The sequence below is a fragment of the Microcaecilia unicolor genome, chromosome 6 (genome assembly GCF_901765095.1).
Source record: "Microcaecilia unicolor chromosome 6, aMicUni1.1, whole genome shotgun sequence".
In the NCBI taxonomy this organism is placed as follows: Eukaryota; Metazoa; Chordata; class Amphibia; order Gymnophiona; family Siphonopidae; genus Microcaecilia; species Microcaecilia unicolor.
Window position 1 is genome coordinate 302157457 of NC_044036.1, and position 19123 is coordinate 302176579.

At 43.2% G+C, this 19123-nt stretch overlaps 1 protein-coding gene across 4 annotated transcripts in view; it reads right to left on the minus strand.

Annotated features, from left to right (window-relative positions):
* Nucleotides 1-3693: 3693 nt before the first annotated feature.
* Nucleotides 3694-19123, minus strand: part of B3GNTL1 (UDP-GlcNAc:betaGal beta-1,3-N-acetylglucosaminyltransferase like 1) — a 348739-nt gene continuing 333309 nt past the window's right edge. For all 4 annotated transcript variants that reach the window (XM_030208046.1, XM_030208044.1, XM_030208045.1 and 1 more), the window contains 2 exons: nt 5317-5398; nt 3694-4030 (listed from right to left, as the gene is read on the minus strand). In XM_030208046.1, coding sequence (XP_030063906.1) covers nt 5318-5398 — 81 coding nt within the window. In that variant the 3' untranslated portion in view covers nt 3694-4030; nt 5317. The remainder of the gene's footprint in view (nt 4031-5316; nt 5399-19123) is intronic.

Here is a 19123-nt window from a genome sequence, read left to right on the forward strand (position 1 = left end):
ACGAACATTTTCGACAGAAACCAGTGATCTAATACACCATACACTTCTTAATTTATAAAATACCTTTGCTGTTATATTGCCAACCTGGTTTTTCATAGATAATGTAGTGTCAAGTTGTACCCCCAAATTTCTAATCTGATGGACAATGGGGATATTAGCAGAGTCAATGTGTATAAAGGTAAAAGAAAGAGATTGAATAACACCGCTGAAAGATAGGAGCCCCGTGGAACACCTGTCAAACAGGCCAGAGACTCTGATTTTTCTGTTCCTTTGAACACAGAGAACTTCCTGTCTTTCAAAAAAGTTTTAAACCAGCATAATACAATGCCGGAAATCCGATCGATTGTAATCAAGTCAACAAAATAGAAAGATCAATGGTATCAAAAGCTGCAGAAATATCCAGGATAACTAAGAAAAACTTAGTACTCTTATCAAAACCTGTCCTTGTCTCTCTTAATCCCAACAGCCATGGAAATTTTAGCAAATTGACTAGGCTGTTACTCCTCTAACCAGTAAGCTTCACTCTCAGCCATATGCAAGGTAGTAACTTGGCCCTTTCTTCGTAGCTTCACTTCACTGCTTGGTGAAGTCGACAATCTGAATACATTCAGTCAGAATGTGGTGGCCAGCCTGTCCGTCTGATATTACCAGTTCTTGCATTTGTCTTTATGACCAGGCTGTTTCTGGGCAAATGCCAAATTATAACTAAGGGTATTAGTATATTGTATAGGATCCGTCAGATACCTCTGTCACCACCACACAGGCTAATAATGTGAGCCAGGCACTTCTATGGTGGGCAGATATTCCTCATTTGATCCATCTAATTTTCTAATCACTCTTTAATATAAGCTCTTCATTTTTGTATACTTTTTTAAATATATATTCAAACTGAAGCACTTAGCTTTTAAAACGTAGCATCATTATATACTCCTTCTTCTTCACATTTCAAACTGCCTTAGCAAACCGATCACTCATCTCGGAGATCATATTACCGACATGAATTCACGTTTCGCAACTAGTGCTGTATCAAGGTATATCTCCTTAATCGAGCCTGGAAACAACTTCCTGCTTTCTTTTCCATGTTACCTGTGTCTGGCTCACGTTATTAGCCTGTGTGGTGGTGACAGAGGTATCTGACGGATCCTATACAATATACTAATACCCTTTAGCATTGAAAAATGTGCTGAATTGTTGTGAGAGCTGGGTAATATATGAAATTATAACTAAGGGCACCTTTTACCAAGCAGCTACTGGCAATGAATAGAGGGTGGCTAAATATGTGTGGGTAGATTGCCAGAGAGTATGTGGGCCCAGCCGATATTCAGCCGGGGCCCGCATAAGACAATTACATCAGGGTCCCGTGGTGATGGAGGATCCCTCCCCCTTTGGTCTTACGGCCTGGCTATTGAGCGGCAGAGTCTGAGGAAGAAGGGCTTCTCAGACAAGGTCATCGCCACTCTGCTGAGAGCGAGGTAGCGCTCTACTTCTACTGCTTACGCCAGGGTTTGGCGTACCTTTGCAGCGTGGTGTGAAGCAGTTTCACTTTCTCCATTTGCTGCTCCAATTTCTTCAGTGCTGTCGCTCAGTTCCCTGAAAGTCCAGGTAGCGGCCCTGGCTTGCTTCAGGGGCCGCCTGAAGGGTGCTTCCCTGGCTTCGCAGCCAGATGTGGTACGTTTTCTCAAGGGAGTTAATCACCTGCGCCCTCCTCTGCACTCAGTGGTGCCTGCGTGGAATCTCAACCTGATGCTAAGAGCCTTGCAAAAGCCGCCTTTTGAACCCTTGTTGAGGGTATCTCTGAAAGACCTGACGTTGAAAGCAGTCTTTTTGGTGGCTATCACTTCAGCCAGAAGAGTTTCCGAGCTCCAGGCACTCTCTTGTCGAGAGCCTTTTCTGCAGTTCACTGAGGCAGGAGTGACTATTCGCACAGTGCCTTCCTTCCTACCCAAGATTGTTTCTCGCTTCCATGTGAGTCAGCAGCTCTGTCTCCCTTCCTTTCGTAGGGAGGACTACCCAGAAGAGTATTCTGCTCTCAAATATCTGGATGTGAGACGGGTCATCATCAGATACTTGGAAGTGACCAATGATTTCCGGATATCGGATCATCTGTTTGTCCTGTTTGCAGGTCCTCGTAAGGGTCTGCAGGCTGCTAAGCCTACAGTGGCAAGATGGGTCAAGGAAGCCATTGCAGAGGCTTTTGTGGCCGCGGGGAAGGTGCTGCCTATCCAGCTGAAGGCTCACTCCACTAGAGCTCAGGCGGCCTCGATGGCAGAGGCCGGGTCCGTCTCCTTGGCAGAGATATGCAAGGCGGCAACTTGGGCATCGGCCCATACATTCTCCAAGCATTACCGCTTGACTGTGGCTGCTCGGGCGGAGGCCCGGTTTGGAGCTTCAGTTTTGAGGTCAGGGATTTCAATGTCCCGCCCTGGGTGAGTACTGCTTCGGTACATCCCACCAGTCTATGGATTGATCAGCATGATGATATGGAAGGTAAAATTATGTATCATACCTGATAATTTTCTTTCCATTAATCATAGCTGATCAATCCATAGCCCCTCCCAGATATCTGTACTGTTTATATTCTGGTTGAATTTTAGGTTCAAGTTTAGTCTTCAGTTCCTTCAGGAGGACTTCGTGTTCAAGTTTTTTCACTTGGATTCTTCAAGAGTTGAGACGAGTTTGTGTTACAGTGAGCTGCTGCATTCCTCTCCCCTCCGTTTTACGGGGCTGGATTGAGACTTAAGTTCTGCCGGCACTCCCTCCCGCTTCATGCGGCTGTAGGGCAGCTTTGTACCCCTTCCGCTTCGGCGGTGTTAGGGTCAGTCAGCTCCTCCCGCGGTTGCAGGATAAGCCAGATCCCCCCGCATCGGCGGGTGTGGTGTCCCTCCCCCGCTCCGCGGGGATGAGCTGGACGGATTCCCCTCCCCCACTTGTGTGGGGATGAGCTGGGTTAATTCCCCTCCCCCGTTTCGGCGGTGGTGAGCTGGGCAGAGTGTCCCTTCGTGGGTGTAATTCTCTAAGTGCTGAGTCCTGCGGATGGAGCTTTGATATCGACATACTGAGGAGTTTCCGGCAGCACATGACCACATATAGGGAGGCAAAAGTTTGCTCTCTATCTCCACCTGCTGGTAGATGGACACAACCCACCAGTCTATGGATTGATCAGCTATGATTAATGGAAAGAAAATTATCAGGTATGATACATAATTTTACCTTTTAAATGCTGCAATCCCAGCCCTTCTCCTTCCTTCCCAACCTCCCTCCAGAACATCGTCCATCCTCACCCTCTAATCCCTGGTGGTCCAGAGGGTCGTTGGTGGCAGGAGTGCAACCCCTTTCCTCCCCCTAGTGGTGGGCCTCACAAAATGGCTACCATGAGCTACTATGAGAGGTCACAGCAGCCATTTTGTGAGGCCAGATGCTAGGGGCAGGCGTGAAGAGTCTGCACTCCTGCCCCAAACAACCCTCTGGATCACCGGGGGGGGGGGGGGGGCTAGAGGGGGATCGTGGCAAAACTAAGCAGTCTAATTTAGGCCAGCTTTTGAGCTATTTTAAATTAGACCGCTTACCAATGTGGATGCTGGTACTGAATATTGCCAGCACCCCTATAACCCTGGGCATCTCTCCAACACTGCCCCTGACCTGCCCACTTTTCTGTGAGCGGTTAGAGGCGATATTTAGCAGCACTGCCCGGTTTAGAGTTGCTGAATATCAGGGGTTAAGCCAGCAGGAGCCTCTCCTGCCCTCTTAAATCATTCTGAATATCAGGCCCAGTGATTTTCCATACTGCTCCATTTAACCGTACTCACTTCTGGATAAACTAAACCTGAAGGTGTGGCCACTGCCCACCAAAAATGAATTAGTTATAGTTGTCCTTTCCACAAAAATCTATTAGTAGAGTTATAGACGTTACAGAGGTATCCAAACAAATTTTCCTACAAGCAATTTTTAGTGTGCTTTTATGAAAAAATTGGGTTTACTTTAATTCTGCTCCCCAAGTCAGATTTTCCAGCATGCATTGATGTCTTGCAATCTAGAAAAAGAAAACAGAGTAGTCATAACCATGCCGAATTCTCAAGACAGTGCACCTATAGAGGTGGCAATCGTTTGATTTCCACACTGGGTTCTGCTTTTCCTTATATTCCTAAGGTGAACACTTTGTAGATGTGCAAAATAGCAATGGATGATTTTTGTAGTATTTTCAGGGACCATAAAACTCTGAAATTAATAGTCTAAATCAGGGGTTCTCAACCCAGTCCTTGGGACACACCTAGCCAGGATATCCACAATGAATATGCATGACGTACCTCCATTGTATGCAAATCTGTCTCATGCGTATTTGTTGAGGGTATCCTGAAAACCTGACTGGCTAGGTGTATCCTGAGGACTGGGTTGAGAACCCCTGGTCCAAATGCATGACAAATATCTGTGCAGGTATATTAGGTTATCTGTTACTGCTAATAGTAGATGGGTCAAAGCCTATACACATGATTAACCCATTAGTGCCCAATGTTCCCATATGTGGGAACAAATATGGGAACATTGGGCACTAATGGGTTAAGGGGCCCTTCTACTAAAGGGTGTTAAACCCTAAGGCACGTTTAACGTGCGGAAAAAACACATACCTCAAAACACCTTCAAGTATTTTGTGGTAATTTCCCTTTTTCCACACACTAACCACACATTATTTTTTTTGTAAGTATTCTTGCCAGGGGCGCGGAAATGTTATTCAGCTACTGTGTTCTAATTAGGGCGCGATAACTGGATAATGCAGACTTAACGTGGGAGCACTTAACACTTCCTAAATTGGAGGTGGTAAGTGCTCCCTCATTAACTTTTTGCAGGAAAATGGAAAATGTTTTTAAAAAGTGCCCATTGAATCGGGCTAAGCGCATGGCAAAATCCCTGCATTAAAACATGCTAAGCCCAGATTCTAATGCCCTTTAGTAAAAGGGCCCTTAAATTCGTGTGTCCTGAGTAAATTCTGAAAGCATAGGGTAAGAGAGAGAAGAATGAACTAGATGAGACCCCTTTATCATAAATAACAGGTTTGGTTTTTACTAGGCTCTAGCCTCTCTTTCACAAAAGCCCCGATGTAGACAAAAATGAATTAGTCTACTAGCAAACAAAAGAAAAGAAAGTAATATTTAACATTTTTTGATTAAAAGAAAATAAAGCTCCTAAAAGGACAGAGAATATATTTTTAAAATATTTTTGGAAGGGCGTATAGTACTGTATTTTAATACTGTGCACCCTACAGGAAATACATTCGGACACCTTTATGGGGCAAAAAATTTGAAATATTCAAATAGCACTTACCTTAATTAAAGTGAAAATAATCTACACCTTCTTTCAAATTCAGTGACTTCAAATTTTCTTCAAAATCTCCAGCTGTCAGGTCCTAAGAGAAGTAACATAGCATTAACTTATTCAGAGAAACATGCTCACTTATAGACAGCATCAGAAAACAGACAAGAACTTGACTTCTTCTGAGAAGTCTCCTCAATGGAGGAGAATTTGGCTGAATATTACAATTATTTAATGGGATCAGGTTTTTCTATTGTCTGTGGCCACTGCAATGCAAAAATAGGAGACCTGAAGTTGGGGCCACTAACTTTTAAAAGGGACAGAGGGATAGTAGTGTCAGGAACAACCCCCCCCCCCCCCCCATGCCCCTGATCGAAGTCTCAAACTGGCCTCTCAAATATGAACCCACCCCTATGAGGAAAGACTAAAGAGGCTAGGGCTTTTCAGCTTGGAGAAGAGACGGCTGAGGGGAAACATGATCGAGGTATATAAAATAATGAGTGGAGTGGAACAGGTGGATGTGAAGCATCTGTTCACGCTTCCCAAAAATACTAGGACTAGGGGGCATGCGATGAAACTACAGTGTAGTAAATTTAAAACAAATAGGAGAAAATGTTTCTTCACCCAACGCATAATTAAACTCTGGAATTCGTTGCTGGAGAACGTAGTGAAGGCGGTTAGCTTGGCAGAGTTTAAAAAGGGTTGGACGGTTTCCTAAAGGACAAGTCCATAGACCGCTACTAAATGGACTTGGGAAAAATCCACAATTTCGGGAATAACTTGGATAAAATGTTTGTACGTTTGGGTAGCTTGCCAGGTGCCCTTGACCTGGATTGGCCGCTGTCGGGGACAGGATGCTGGGCTCGATGGGCCTTTGGTCTTTTCCCAGTATGGCATTACTTATGTACTTATGTAATCCTCCTCCCTGGCACCTACCATGGGTTTTCTTGGTGACTAATGGGGGAGAGGGGAGGTGCAGGAGTGATTTCTGGTTATTCCTGTCCTATTGGTACTTAGTACCACATGACTACTGCTAGAGGGATTTTGGTGCCATTTTGAACCTACCACTGGGGTCAAGCCTCCTGCAGTGTTTATAGAACCTCGCTGTGGTATTAACCCAGCTCTAGTAACTGATCTACTTTACACTAAATTATTTAACCAGGTTATTCTGTAAAACTCATCCTAAGCATCTTCTATACTGTTGGATTTCCATCTTTTGTTCTAACAATATTACAGCTACATTGGTAGCCCACTTTACATTAACCCTGTGGAGAAAATTTGCAGACCTGTGACTTGGATATATTTTCATACATTCACAACCCACTAGTTTTTGAGAAAGAACTGCTGCAACAAAAGGTTTGGTCAGTTAGTCCTTCAGAATCTGTTTGGAGATTAAAATCCAAGTCACCCCCCCCCTTTTTATTTCTTTCCATGCTGCCAGCCCCCCCCCCCCCCCCCCCCCCAAAAAAAAAAAAATTACAAATACAAAAGGCTAGTTATCACCAAAACCATGTTAGTGTCTTCCTATTATATACATCTTGTTGTCCCTTTTTTCTGTTGAAGGTAGCCTGTAGGTAATCCATGCTGTGAAGACTTGCTATCTTTGGAGAAAATCAAGTTACTTACCTGGAGCAGGTGTTCTTTTTAGACAGCTGGATATAAGTTCTCACCTACCCTCCCACATCCCCAAGGAGTTGTATTCTAGTCAAGCTGAATAAATACACTGAGTTGGTTTTACGCAACAGCAGACAATGAAGTGGGTAAAGTGACTCAAAAACTTCTGGGGCAGCTTCTTACTGTGAATACCTCTATCCTGTTTTTCCACAGAGAACACCTGCTACAGGTAAGTAACCCAAATCCAAGCAACCTTCAACAGCTGCCTCTACTATTTACGATAACTACGCTGCCTCTCCTTATATCAAGAAGGGAAATCTTGGCATGAAAACATCAAGATTGGATTAATGTAATGCACTCTATAATGATCTGACTAGAAAGGGTCTCTGCAGTAGCTCCAAATGAGAATGCTGCAGCAAGACTCATAGAAGGTTGCAAGCAACGTGACCACATCAAACCATTTTTGCAAAATCTTCGTTGGCTACCAATACAATCAATACAGGGCTAAATTTAAAACTCTATGTCTGGTCTTCAAGGCCCTTCAAGGAAATGGACCTGAGTACCTGAAGAACAGGATAACCCTCTACATACTTCCAAGGGGTATCCCTAACCACACCTCTCCAAAAAACATTACACAATATGATACCCGCAAGCAAATCTTCTCCGGAGTACCTCCCACATTCTGGAATGCACTCCCTGAAAGGCTCCGCTTAACACAAGTCTATTCCTACTTAATGAATAGCAGCTTGGCTCTTCAATCAGGCCTTTAATGGAAGCACATACTGCAGCAGGACATGTTTATCCACTCCTACGCTAGCTGAGATAACAATCATCTCTGACCTGATGTGCAACTTTCTTTAAATTAGTCACCTTATTATCTTACTTTGTTACCTATCTATATGTTCCATCGTTTATTATACCCTACACTGTCCATTAAAATGTTCTATTACATATTGTGTTGACATTGTAAGTTGTATACTTTATATTATTATTTGAATATTTTTACTGCTGTAATTGTCTATTGCTTATAGTTTGATTTATTCTTTACTGTACACCGCCTTGAGTGAATTCTTTCAAAAAGGCGGTAAATAAATCTTAATAAATAAATAACATGGTTTTCTCTAAGGAAAAGCAAGGTAGGTCCTCATAGCAATGTTGATGTACCAAGCAACTATCAAATAAAAGCAAATATCAAATATTTGCACTAGGTTTATGACACTAACAAATCTCACTGTTAAATGCTGAAAAGCCAACAATTACAAATCCTCACAACATTCCACCGAGATGGCAAGTTTGATAAAGTTTTTTTAAAAAAAGGGTCTAATCTTTCATAGTAACATACTCAAATCAATCTTTGTTGCTCATTAACAGAGTTTCCCTGTTCCCTATGGTGTATCTCAGCTGTTCTTGCCAAAGATTTCATGAAAAGCCGCAGTAAATGCAAATAATGTGGCATGTTTTTTAAACTGAGCCAGAAGCACCCTATATAATGCACAATTGCTTACCTGAAACTGGAGTTCCTTGATGACTCCAGGGTATGAAGCAGGGGCGTAGCCAGACAACAGATTTTGGGTGGGCCTAGGCAAGAAATGGGTGGGCACCAAGTGTTCTTCCCAACCCCCACCAGAAAAATATCTGAGCTGGCGGGAAAACGCTTCTTTCCACCTTGGCAATCTGCAGTAGGCATGCGCTGAAAACTGAGCATGCACAGGTGCCAGTATTGTGGAGAGCAGCGTTTTTATTACTATCAGGGGGATGTCTTCAGCTGGTGGACCTTGGGATCCCCAACAGCTACCGCTAAATGTGTGCTACTGTTGGATGGGCCTGAGCCCTAAGTGGGTGGGCCCTGGCCCACCTGTGGCTACGCCACTGGTACGAAGCCACATTCAACCAGCTGCCACTGTACTGAACGCTTACTCAAATTTCAATTTGGCTTGTTGTAAAGTTACAAAATGTGCCTACTTGCTTGACCCAACAGAAAGTCTTAAACCCAAGTGGACAATGATCTGATTTATTTGAAGAGGACTTCCTGCTTCTTCTAGAAATATCATGACATCAAAGCAGAGAAATCAGCATATCTACCCCTTTATGAGAAATGGAAGCAGGATATCTCTCCCTACACTCCTCCCCGTGAACTCCGTTCGCTGGGTAAATGTCTCCTGTCGTCTCCCTTCTCCCCGACTGCTAACTCCCGGCTCTGTTCCTTCTATCTCGCTGCTCCATATGTCTGGAATAGACTCCCTGAGCCAGTACGTCAGGCTCAGTCTCTGGCTGTCTTCAAGCCCACCTCTTTGCTAGCTTTCGACTCCTAACCATGACTCTCTTACTCAACACCCTCACGTATCATCCCTACCACTGCAATTTCCCCACCCCTAGCTGTCTGTTCGTCTGTCCAATTTAGATTGTAAGCTCTGTTGAGCAGGGACTGTCTTTTCATGTTAATTTGTACAGCGCTGCGTAAGTCTAGTAGCGCTATAGAAATGTTTAATAGTAGTAGGATAACACCATTGCTTATTCTACTTCTGCTGTCTCATGCCCTCTACAAGACAATCTGGCATCAATGGTCCACTGGCAACATTTCTCTGGTTACCTAAGCCACATCTTCAAACCTGAGTAAGAAAACCATATCAAGTACCCATTTTTCTAAAAGCATACAATTAAATACTATATACTATTAACCTGTTAGCAAGCCTTGTTATCTATTTGATACATTGAAAATAAATAACAAGGAAACAAAAGCAAATAATTTTATAACTTGTAGCACACGTATACGTGAATAAAGCAACAATTTTATACTATATTAAGAAATGAATGTTAAAGCAGAAACATAAGTATGACACATGAAACAATGAGAAATGCAGTTCTATAAACTGGGTGCTAGCATTTACATCATTTTGAAGGTGTGGTTTCCAGCTTTGCACATGGTACTCTAAATGGGATCTCACCAGAGATAAGCAAGGCGCAGTGCCCCGTAGGGTGCACAGAGCCAAAAATAACATGGCACCGTGCCCCGACGGGCATGCGCTCCGGGCCAGCCGGGAGCGAGCGAGGCGGAGGAAAGGGCAGGACCCCGACGCTCATGGCTCCCCGCTGGCCATAGGAGGGGCTACCCCAAAAAGGGGTTAAAAGCCCCGGAAGAGGGCAGGAACAGCCTCTTCGGCTATTTGAAATAAAGCTTCGGCCCAGTTGTGCCACATAAAGAAATACCATGTGTGACGTCTTTATTGGGGGTTATAGTGGTAAAGAGAAGAATGGTGGGTCCGAGAGGTCTCGGTTGCCTATGTTATTATACAGAGGCACTATCACCTTCCTTTTTCCTGCTGGACATTCCTCTCCCTGTGCACCCAAGCATCCTGGCTTTGGCCAGAAAAGTCAGTACTGCACAGCAGCAGTTTCTTTGATCCCTGAATGCAAGAGATTAGCAGATATGAACTGGCAGAGCTCATTGTGCAATCTGGTAAAGGGAAGTCTTGTGGCTGGGAGAGCAAAAGAAGCAGATGTTGACAAACCCTCCAGTACTCTCACTGGCCTGTGCCACTGACTAGATGAGCCTCATTTCAAACTGATTGTGGTTTGTGAGGGGTAGCCTGCACCAGCTAGCAATACACAGAGCACTGGCCACTAGCATTCTGTTCATCTTCCTCCTCCTTTATACTGAAAATGTGCATCATTAGGGAGGTGCAGCTGTGAAGACTCCAAGCATGTGTCTCTCTTCTTCCATCAATACCCTGACTGACAACCTACTGATTTTGCTTGTTTGAGCTGTAGCAAGTTATCTAAAAGTTAGGAGGGAAAAGAAAATTCTAAAGGGGGTAGAGAGTAGAAATGGTGAATACATGAAAAAGTATTGAATTTTTGCTAATGCAGCTGGTCTTGAAATTTCATGGTCTGTCTATATGCATAATCAATTTGTATCTCCAGGCAATCGAAGAGATGATCTAGCAGTCTCATCACAGTACCCCATCACTATGTTGTCAGCCACTGAGAATGACCAGTCTGTCACTTATCAGGGATGTGGAGAGCGCACTGACAAGCTAATTTAATAACCTGCCCTATCTTTTAGAACAGCAGTTTACATTCGATATTCCTGCAATAACTTTGCTCCCTATGTAGTAAGGGTTTTAGCTTAGAAAAATCATGCTAAAGTATGCAAATTCTCCAAACCTTTGACCATATAAGATCAATAATCCATAGTAGCTAAGCAACATTTTGATACATAAAACCTCGAGGAAAGATATATTTTCTCTGAAATATATTATCCAATAATTGGTATTGATTTGAGAATGGCCAGGGATTTCTAACTAGTGGAAATTCATCTCTGTGTACTGGGGATGCTTTTCATACATAGTAAAAGGTGTCTGCAACATATTCCAAAGAGACTACAAAATAAAAGGAAACAAGGACAGAAAGAACTGAAATAGTGTGCGTGCTAAAAATGCTATTGCACCTTTGTAAAAGAGACCCTAAATGAGCTGAGATTCTGTATTGGAAGCCCATCCCAAAACAAGCTGTGGACGACGGCTTTGCTTTTCCTATCAAAATAACAAGGCTGCTTCCACAGAAGCTTTTGAACTTCAAGCTGTAAAACCACGACTGAAACAAAATGGTCCAGGGTTTGTGGAGTCAATTCCATAAAATAAAAGCAGCTTTAATGTGGCCACATTACAAGAACTGACAGATTGTCAGGCTGGTTTTGCCTGTTCAAATTTCTCTATAATGAAAAACAGAGATTTGAGGGCAGGTTGAACAGGCTTCTGTGTTTTTGGAAAGAAAAAAAAAGATCTGTTGTGTTTGGTTAGGCTGCATTCAAAAGTGATTACCCAGAAAAAAAAATATGTTTGAAAGAGATTAAAAATACAGTAGGTCTGAATATGCCTCTTTGTACTGCATGTGAAGGATGGCACCACAAGCTCGTCACCGCAGACCCATGCAAATGAACATTTTCTGCATGAATTTCAATCACTTTACACATCACTTCCTCAAGTTATCTTTTTTAAAAGACTGAGTCATTCTGCATACGTAAACATCAGATTTAAAACCCTAAGTTAACTGTAAAGGTTTCAGCGTGCTTGTCTGACATTGCTGTCTGGATGTCTCAACGCCACCTGAAATTAAATATGACCAAAACCGAGCTTCTCATTTTCCCCCCCAAACCCACCTCCTCGCTCTCCCCATTTTCTATTTCTGTTGATGGCTCTCTCATTCTCCCTGTCTCCTCAGCTCGAAACCTTGGGGTCATCTTTGACTCTTCTCTCTCCTTCTCTGCTCATATCCAGCAGATTGCCAAGACCTGTCGTTTCTTTCTTTACAACATCCGTAAAATCCGCCCCTTTCTTTCCGAGCACTCTACCAAAAATCTCATCCACACCCTTGTCACCTCTCGTTTAGACTACTGCAATCTGCTTCTTGCTGGCCTCCCACTTAGTCACCTCTCCCCTCTCCAGTCGGTTCAAAACTCTGCTGCCCGTCTCATCTTCCGCCAGGGTCGCTTTACTCATACTACCCCTCTCCTCAAGACCCTTCACTGGCTCCCTATCCGTTTTCGCATCCTGTTCAAACTTCTTCTACTAACCTATAAATGTACTCACTCTGCTGCTCCCCAGTATCTCTCCACACTCGTCCATCCCTACACCCCTTCCCGTGCACTCCGCTCCATGGATAAATCCTTCTTATCTGTTCCCTTCTCCACTACTGCCAACTCCAGACTTCGCGCCTTCTGTCTCGCTGCACTCTACGCCTGGAATAAACTTCCTGAGCCCCTACGTCTTGCCCCATCCTTGGCCACCTTTAAATCTAGACTGAAAGCCCACCTCTTTAACGTTGCTTTTGACTTGTAACCACTTGTAACCACTCGCCTCCACCTACCCTCCTCTCCTCCTTCCTGTACACATTAATTGATTTGATTACTTTATTTTTTGTTTATTAGATTGTAAGCTCTTTGAGCAGGGACTGTCTTTCTTCTATGTTTGTGCAGCGCTGCGTACGCCTTGTAGCGCGATAGAAATGCTAAATAGTAGTAGTAACTGTATTGTACATTTTAGGGGATATAAAGTGTAAAAAAAAAAAAAGAAGGCAGGCAGAAGAGGCAGAAAACCAAAACTAGTTAAACCTACTGCAGAAAGCGGTGAAGCTTTAACTCCAGTTACTACAACACAGCTAAACTGAACTTGCAGGTGACTCAGGTACTTCTTCCAGATTACAGAATGTTCTTATAATGTGTGGTCATTAGTTGGAAGCATTCAAAGCACTTTTTTAAATTTAAAATTTTTTTTTTTAACTTTCTTTGGTGTGTGAAGCTCAGGCACCTGTTTATTCCACCTATGTGATGCTAGACAGGTTATTGGAGCAACAGACAGCCCTCTCTCAGATATCACTGGAGACAGAGATCGATATTGCAAGGCTCCTGGGGCAGTGGAGTTTTATTTATACCTTGTAGGCTTTTTTCTCCACTCATTTGACATTATTTATTTATTTGTTACATTTGTACCCCACATTTTCCCACCTATTTGCAGGCTCATTGTGGCTTACATAATACCGTAAAGGCATTCACCAGTCGGTAGATAACAAATATAGGTTGTATAGTGGTCGAATGAGGTAGGTGTGTGTCAGGCACCTTGAAGGTCGAAAGGGGATGAAGATTGTACAGTGTCCATTACGATCACTGGTCAAGCAATGATTAAATTGGAAAATATTTCCATGTTGGGGTGTTTAGGTTATACCTGTTGCTATTTTTTTTTTATATCCAATCCCCTCATCCCTAGTGAATGTTCAGTAGGCTTCATGAGTTAGCTTTCCTAGTTAAACATGGTATAGCATAATATCATAACTTACTCATAATTACTCTAGAGGCCATATTTTGTATTAAATGCAATTCCTGAAGAGTAAATGATGGAAGACCAGAATAAATTAACATAATAATAATCAACGCTGGAACTAATTATAGCCTGAAACACTGTCCGGAAATATGATGGAGATAGACAAGGTAAACAAACATTCTTTTTTTTTAATAAAAGATGACTGAATCCCCTTCCTGATATATGGATGCATAAATAAACACAAGTCTAAGATGCTATTGAGAAAATTTTGTATTTTGCAGATAACACCAAAATCTGCAACAGGACAGACACCCTGAAATGTGTGGGGAATTTGAGGAAGGATCTAGCAAAAACAGTGAGGATGTGGGATGTACATTTTATTAACAGGTCAACTATGTATGAGGGACACATAGGAGGTACATACTGTCTTGATAAAATACCACGGAAAGACCAGCAGAAATTGCAGCTATATTGAAGCTACAGACATTTTCGCTTCCTCGAGAGCAGGAAGAAATGGTAGTAAAGTGTGTACGTATATATGATAAAATATGCACATAAAGTGCAACTCCATCTATACTCCGCACATGCTCTGCCCCAGAACACACTGTCACACAGGTTGTGTAAAAGTGCATGCCTTCTTGTCACAACATGTACTTTTACATATATAACCCTCGGGTAATATTACAAAAGCTCTTCTATGCATGAAATGCTTTTACTAAATTTCTTCTGTAATGCTAAAAATCTGATTGAAGATATCCATAAGCCTGGAATGAAAGGGGAGGGGAGATTTAAACTTGCCCGATGTGGACTGGAAGATCCCATCAGCAGAATCAGAAAGAAGCAGAAAGATTGTGGATACCTGTTAAAGTGCTTTGCTCAGACAAATGGTGACGGAACCCACGAGGGAAGGGTCAACGCTGGATCTAGTGCTCACATGGAGGAAGTGTTTCCAACGTCTGGATGGGTGCCCACCTAGGCAACAGTGATCATCATATGACATGGTTTGATAAACAAACAAAAGCGGAGTGCAAATGCACAAAACTCAAAGCATTGGATTTCAGGCATGCTGATTTTGGTAAAATGGGGGAATACCTGAAGAAGAAGCTGACGGCATGGGTAAGCATAGCAGAAGTGGAAGGGCAGTGGTCCAAGCTGAAAGCTGCTATAAGTATGACAACAGATCTTTATACAAGGAAAGTAAACAAAAACAAGAGAAACAGGAAGCCTATATGGTTCTCCAAAAAAAATGTGTCTGAAAAAATAAGAGCAAAGAGGCTGTGTTCAAGAAATACAGAAGAACGCAACAAGAGGATCACGGAAAAGATTACTGGATTAAACTCAAAGAAGCGAAGAGGGAAATACAGCTAGCAATAGTACAGGTGGAAGAAAAAAATGGCTAAAGATGTAAAAAGAGGTGACAAGACCTTTTCAGATATATTTGGGAAAGGAGAAACGCTAGGAATGGACTTGCAGGGCCAGTCAAACCCAGTAAGCGGGGTAAGCACCGCAGGGGGGCGCCTGCCTTCAAGGGCGCCGCTGCGGCGCCATACCGCACCGCCCTTGGTGCTTTAAATCTTTAATTTACCTTCGTTCCAGCAGCTGCATCATTTGAAAGCCCTGCCCCATCTCTAGCCTTCCCTCCCTTTGTGAGTTCATTCCGCAGTCCCGCCTTCTGACGTCATTTCCTCGAGGGCAGGACTGCAGAATGAACTCACGAAGGGAGGGAAGGCTAGAGATGGGGCAAGGATTTCAAATGACGCGGCTGCTGGAACGGAGGTAAATTAAAGATTTAAAGCACCAAGGGCGGCGGGAGATGGGGGCGAAGGAGAATCGCTGGACAGGGTGGGAGAAGAGAGAAAGGAGATGCTGGGGGGGGCGGGGGCGCCAACTCATAGTCTACAGGGGGGCGCCAGAGACCCTAGGACCGGCCCTGTGGACTTGTAAGACTGAAAGATGCTAAGAACAGCTATGAGGAGAGTGATGAAGATAAAGCAAATGTGCTAAACAAATACTTCTCTTCGGTGTTCATGGAAGAAATTCCTGAAGAAGTACTGCAGTCGGTTGCCGAGTGTATATCTGGGAATGGAGTGGATATTCCACCATTCACAGAAGAAAACATTTATAAACAACTTGAAAATCTGAAAGTGGACAAAGCTATGGGGCTAGATGTGATACATCCCAGGATACTCAGAGAAATCCTGGTGGGACTTCTTAAGGATTTATTTAATAGATCTTTAAAGACAAGAGAGGTTCCATGGGATTGGAGACGAGTGGATGTTGTGGACCCTCTTCACAAAAGTGGGGACAGAGAAGACCTGGGAAACTATAAGCCGATAAGCCTCACATCAGTGGTAGGAAAAATAATGGCGTCGCTACTGATGGAATCCAATGGGTTGCAGGATCCGAAGCAAAATGGCTTTACCAAAGGAAAATCCTGCCAAACGAATCTGATTGATTTCTTGACTGGGTGACCACAGAACCAGATAAAATATGTGCACTAGATGTAATCTACTTGGATTTCTGCAAATCCCTTAATATGGTTCCTAACAGAAGACTTTTGAATAAACAGAGAGCGCTGAACTTAGAACCCAGAGTGGTGAACTGGTTTGGAAACTGGTTGACTGACAGGTGACAGAGGCTGATGGTGAACTGGATTAGAAACTGGTTGACTGACAGGCGACAGAGGGTGATGGTGAACTGGATTAGAAACTGGTTGACTGACAGAGGGTGATGGTAAATGGAATTCACATGGAGAAAGGAAAATGAGTAAGTAGAATGCCTCAGGGGCCAGTACATGGGCTGATTCTGTTTAATACATTTGTGAGAGACGGTAGAAGGTAAAGTTTGCCTTTTTTGCAGATGACACAAAGATAGCCAATAGAGTGGATACCCCAAAGGGAGTAGAAACTAGGAGAAGAGATCTCCACAAATTAGAAGAACGGTCAAAGGTCTGGCACTTAAAATTTAATGCAAAGAAGTGCAGAGTGATGCACTTGGGGTGCAGAAATCCGAAGGAGATGCACAAAATAGGAGAAAAATTGATAAGCATGACTCAGGAGAGGGACCTTGGGGTGATGGTGTCAGAGGATCTCATGGTGACAAAACAATGCTACAAGACAGTGACTATAGCAGAAGGATGATAGGCTGCATATAGAGGGGTATAACCAGCAGAAGAAAGGAAGTGTTGATGCCTCTGTACAAGTCATTGATGAGGCCCCACTTAAGAGTATTGTGTCCAGTTTTCGCCAAAAACACACATCCTGCTTGCTTTTAAATCAGATTCTTCTCCACGTGCTACCTGCGTTGCTCAAAGGACCCCTGAAGAACGCTTCATAGCCAAAACATAGCCTGTGTTGGGACATTTGTACCAATGCATCCTGTTCCCAAAATTGAAGAATAAATCTTTTGATGCCCTTGGTCATCTTGTGAATTGGTTTCTTTGGATCTTCCACCTTCTTTTTTCTGTCTGGTTTTCCTTGTGGAACAGATGGTCTTCTTTCCCTGGCTTACATAGAGTATAGGCAATAGCCTTATCAGAATCAGAGGATTCCAAAATTGCTGATATATTCAAAAGAGGTATATTGTGATCCAAATTTTGTTGACCTTCTCAAGGTTTTTGTGGTAAATAATACACTTGTCAGAAAGGTGAAATATTTTCCTTAATATATTTTCTAAGCATACCTCATGGGTGGTAGCAAAAGACCTTAGGAAAATTTAGGAAATGTAGGTTATTATTTCTAATAGTATTCTCAAAGACTGCAGCCTTTCTCCTTAAATTAACCAAATCCTGTACAGTATCAGGCTGAACCTTCTGAGTATCAGGCTGAACCTTTTGAGTATCAAGCATATCCTTCTCCTGCTTGTCAAGTTGCCCACTCAGTTTTAATTTCAGAATCTGTTTTCTCCAGTTTGCCTTCCAGCAAAACTAATCTTTGTTTCAACTTCTGGATCTGGGAACACAAAGCCTTATTCAAGTCCACTATCAGAGCCCATAAACTTTCCAAAGTTACTTCAGCAGATTTAACACTTTAAAAAAGAAGGAAATTGTGTAGCAGGTACCTGTTCCATTGACGCTCAGTACTCGCAACTACCGTCTCTCCTGAGATGGAAGTCGATACCGCTGCAACAGTTCCTGGAAGACCCAACATCTCCGGGGTCTCCAGAATACATGCTGGAGTGTTCAGCACCTCTCATTCTCTGCAACACTTCCTGGTAGCAGGGCTGGTGACACCATCAGTGGTGAACTGCTGCCTCACAGCTGCAGGAGATGTACTCAAGTGGGGCTAAGGGTGACATCGAGCCCAGGACATGCCGTGGAGCCTCCCCTTACCCCGTGTGGGTCAAGCGGGCTGCAAAAAACTATTGATAATGCAGGGAGAATCTGGCGCTGAGACACTCTGGCAGCAAACCTTCCCATTCGTTTTGGCATGGTAAGGCAAACGCGAGAACAACGGCATAGAAATGCCACACACATCTGGTACGTGCAACCATCTTGGATCTACTGCCTCGACGCCAGCCACATCTTTCTAAGGACCTAAAAAGACTTAAAGCGGCTCAAAGAAAAGCGACAAAAACGGTATGGGGCTTGCACCACAAGATGTATGTGGAGAGACTTGATGACCTGAAGATGTACACTCTGGAGGAAAGATAGGGGTAATATGATACAAACATAGGAGCCAATTTTTTGTAATTATTGGGGGTGCTAAGCCCAATGGACATAACCCCTCCCTGGACACATGCAAGGAATTTTCTCAATATTGGGGGTGCTGAAGCACCCACAGAGTCGGCTCCTATGGATACAAACATTCAAATATTTGAAAGGTATTAATACAGAGGAAGGAAAGTGGAAGAATTTAGATTACAGGGGGAGCAACTAAGGAATAACATCAGAATGCACTTTTTTTACAGAGAGGATGGTAGATGCCTGGAGTGCTCTCCCGCGTGAGAGGTGGAGATGAAATCAGTAACAGAATTCAAAAATGCATGGGATATACACAAAGGAATCCAGTATGGAAGGCATGGAATCAAACAAGCTTAGAGTTGATTAGATGGCAACACCAGTAATTGAGAAGCAAAGCTAGTGCTGGGCAGACTTCTATGGTCTTTGCTATGATCATGGCCGGACAGATTCAGCTTCAGTAGTTAGAGAACAAGACCAGTGCCGAGTAGACTTCTATGGACTGTGTCCTGATTATGGCTGGAGAGATTTGAATGGGCTGGTGCGGGCCTTCGATGAACGCTTCAGTAGTGGGAAAATAAGGCTAGTGCCAGGCAGACTTCATGTGGTCTGCTATCATGTTCTATGTTTCTATATAAAATTGTTTTATTGTAATATGAATATGTTGATATTATGCATTTAGAGATCAGAATCTATAACAGTAAGCACATTT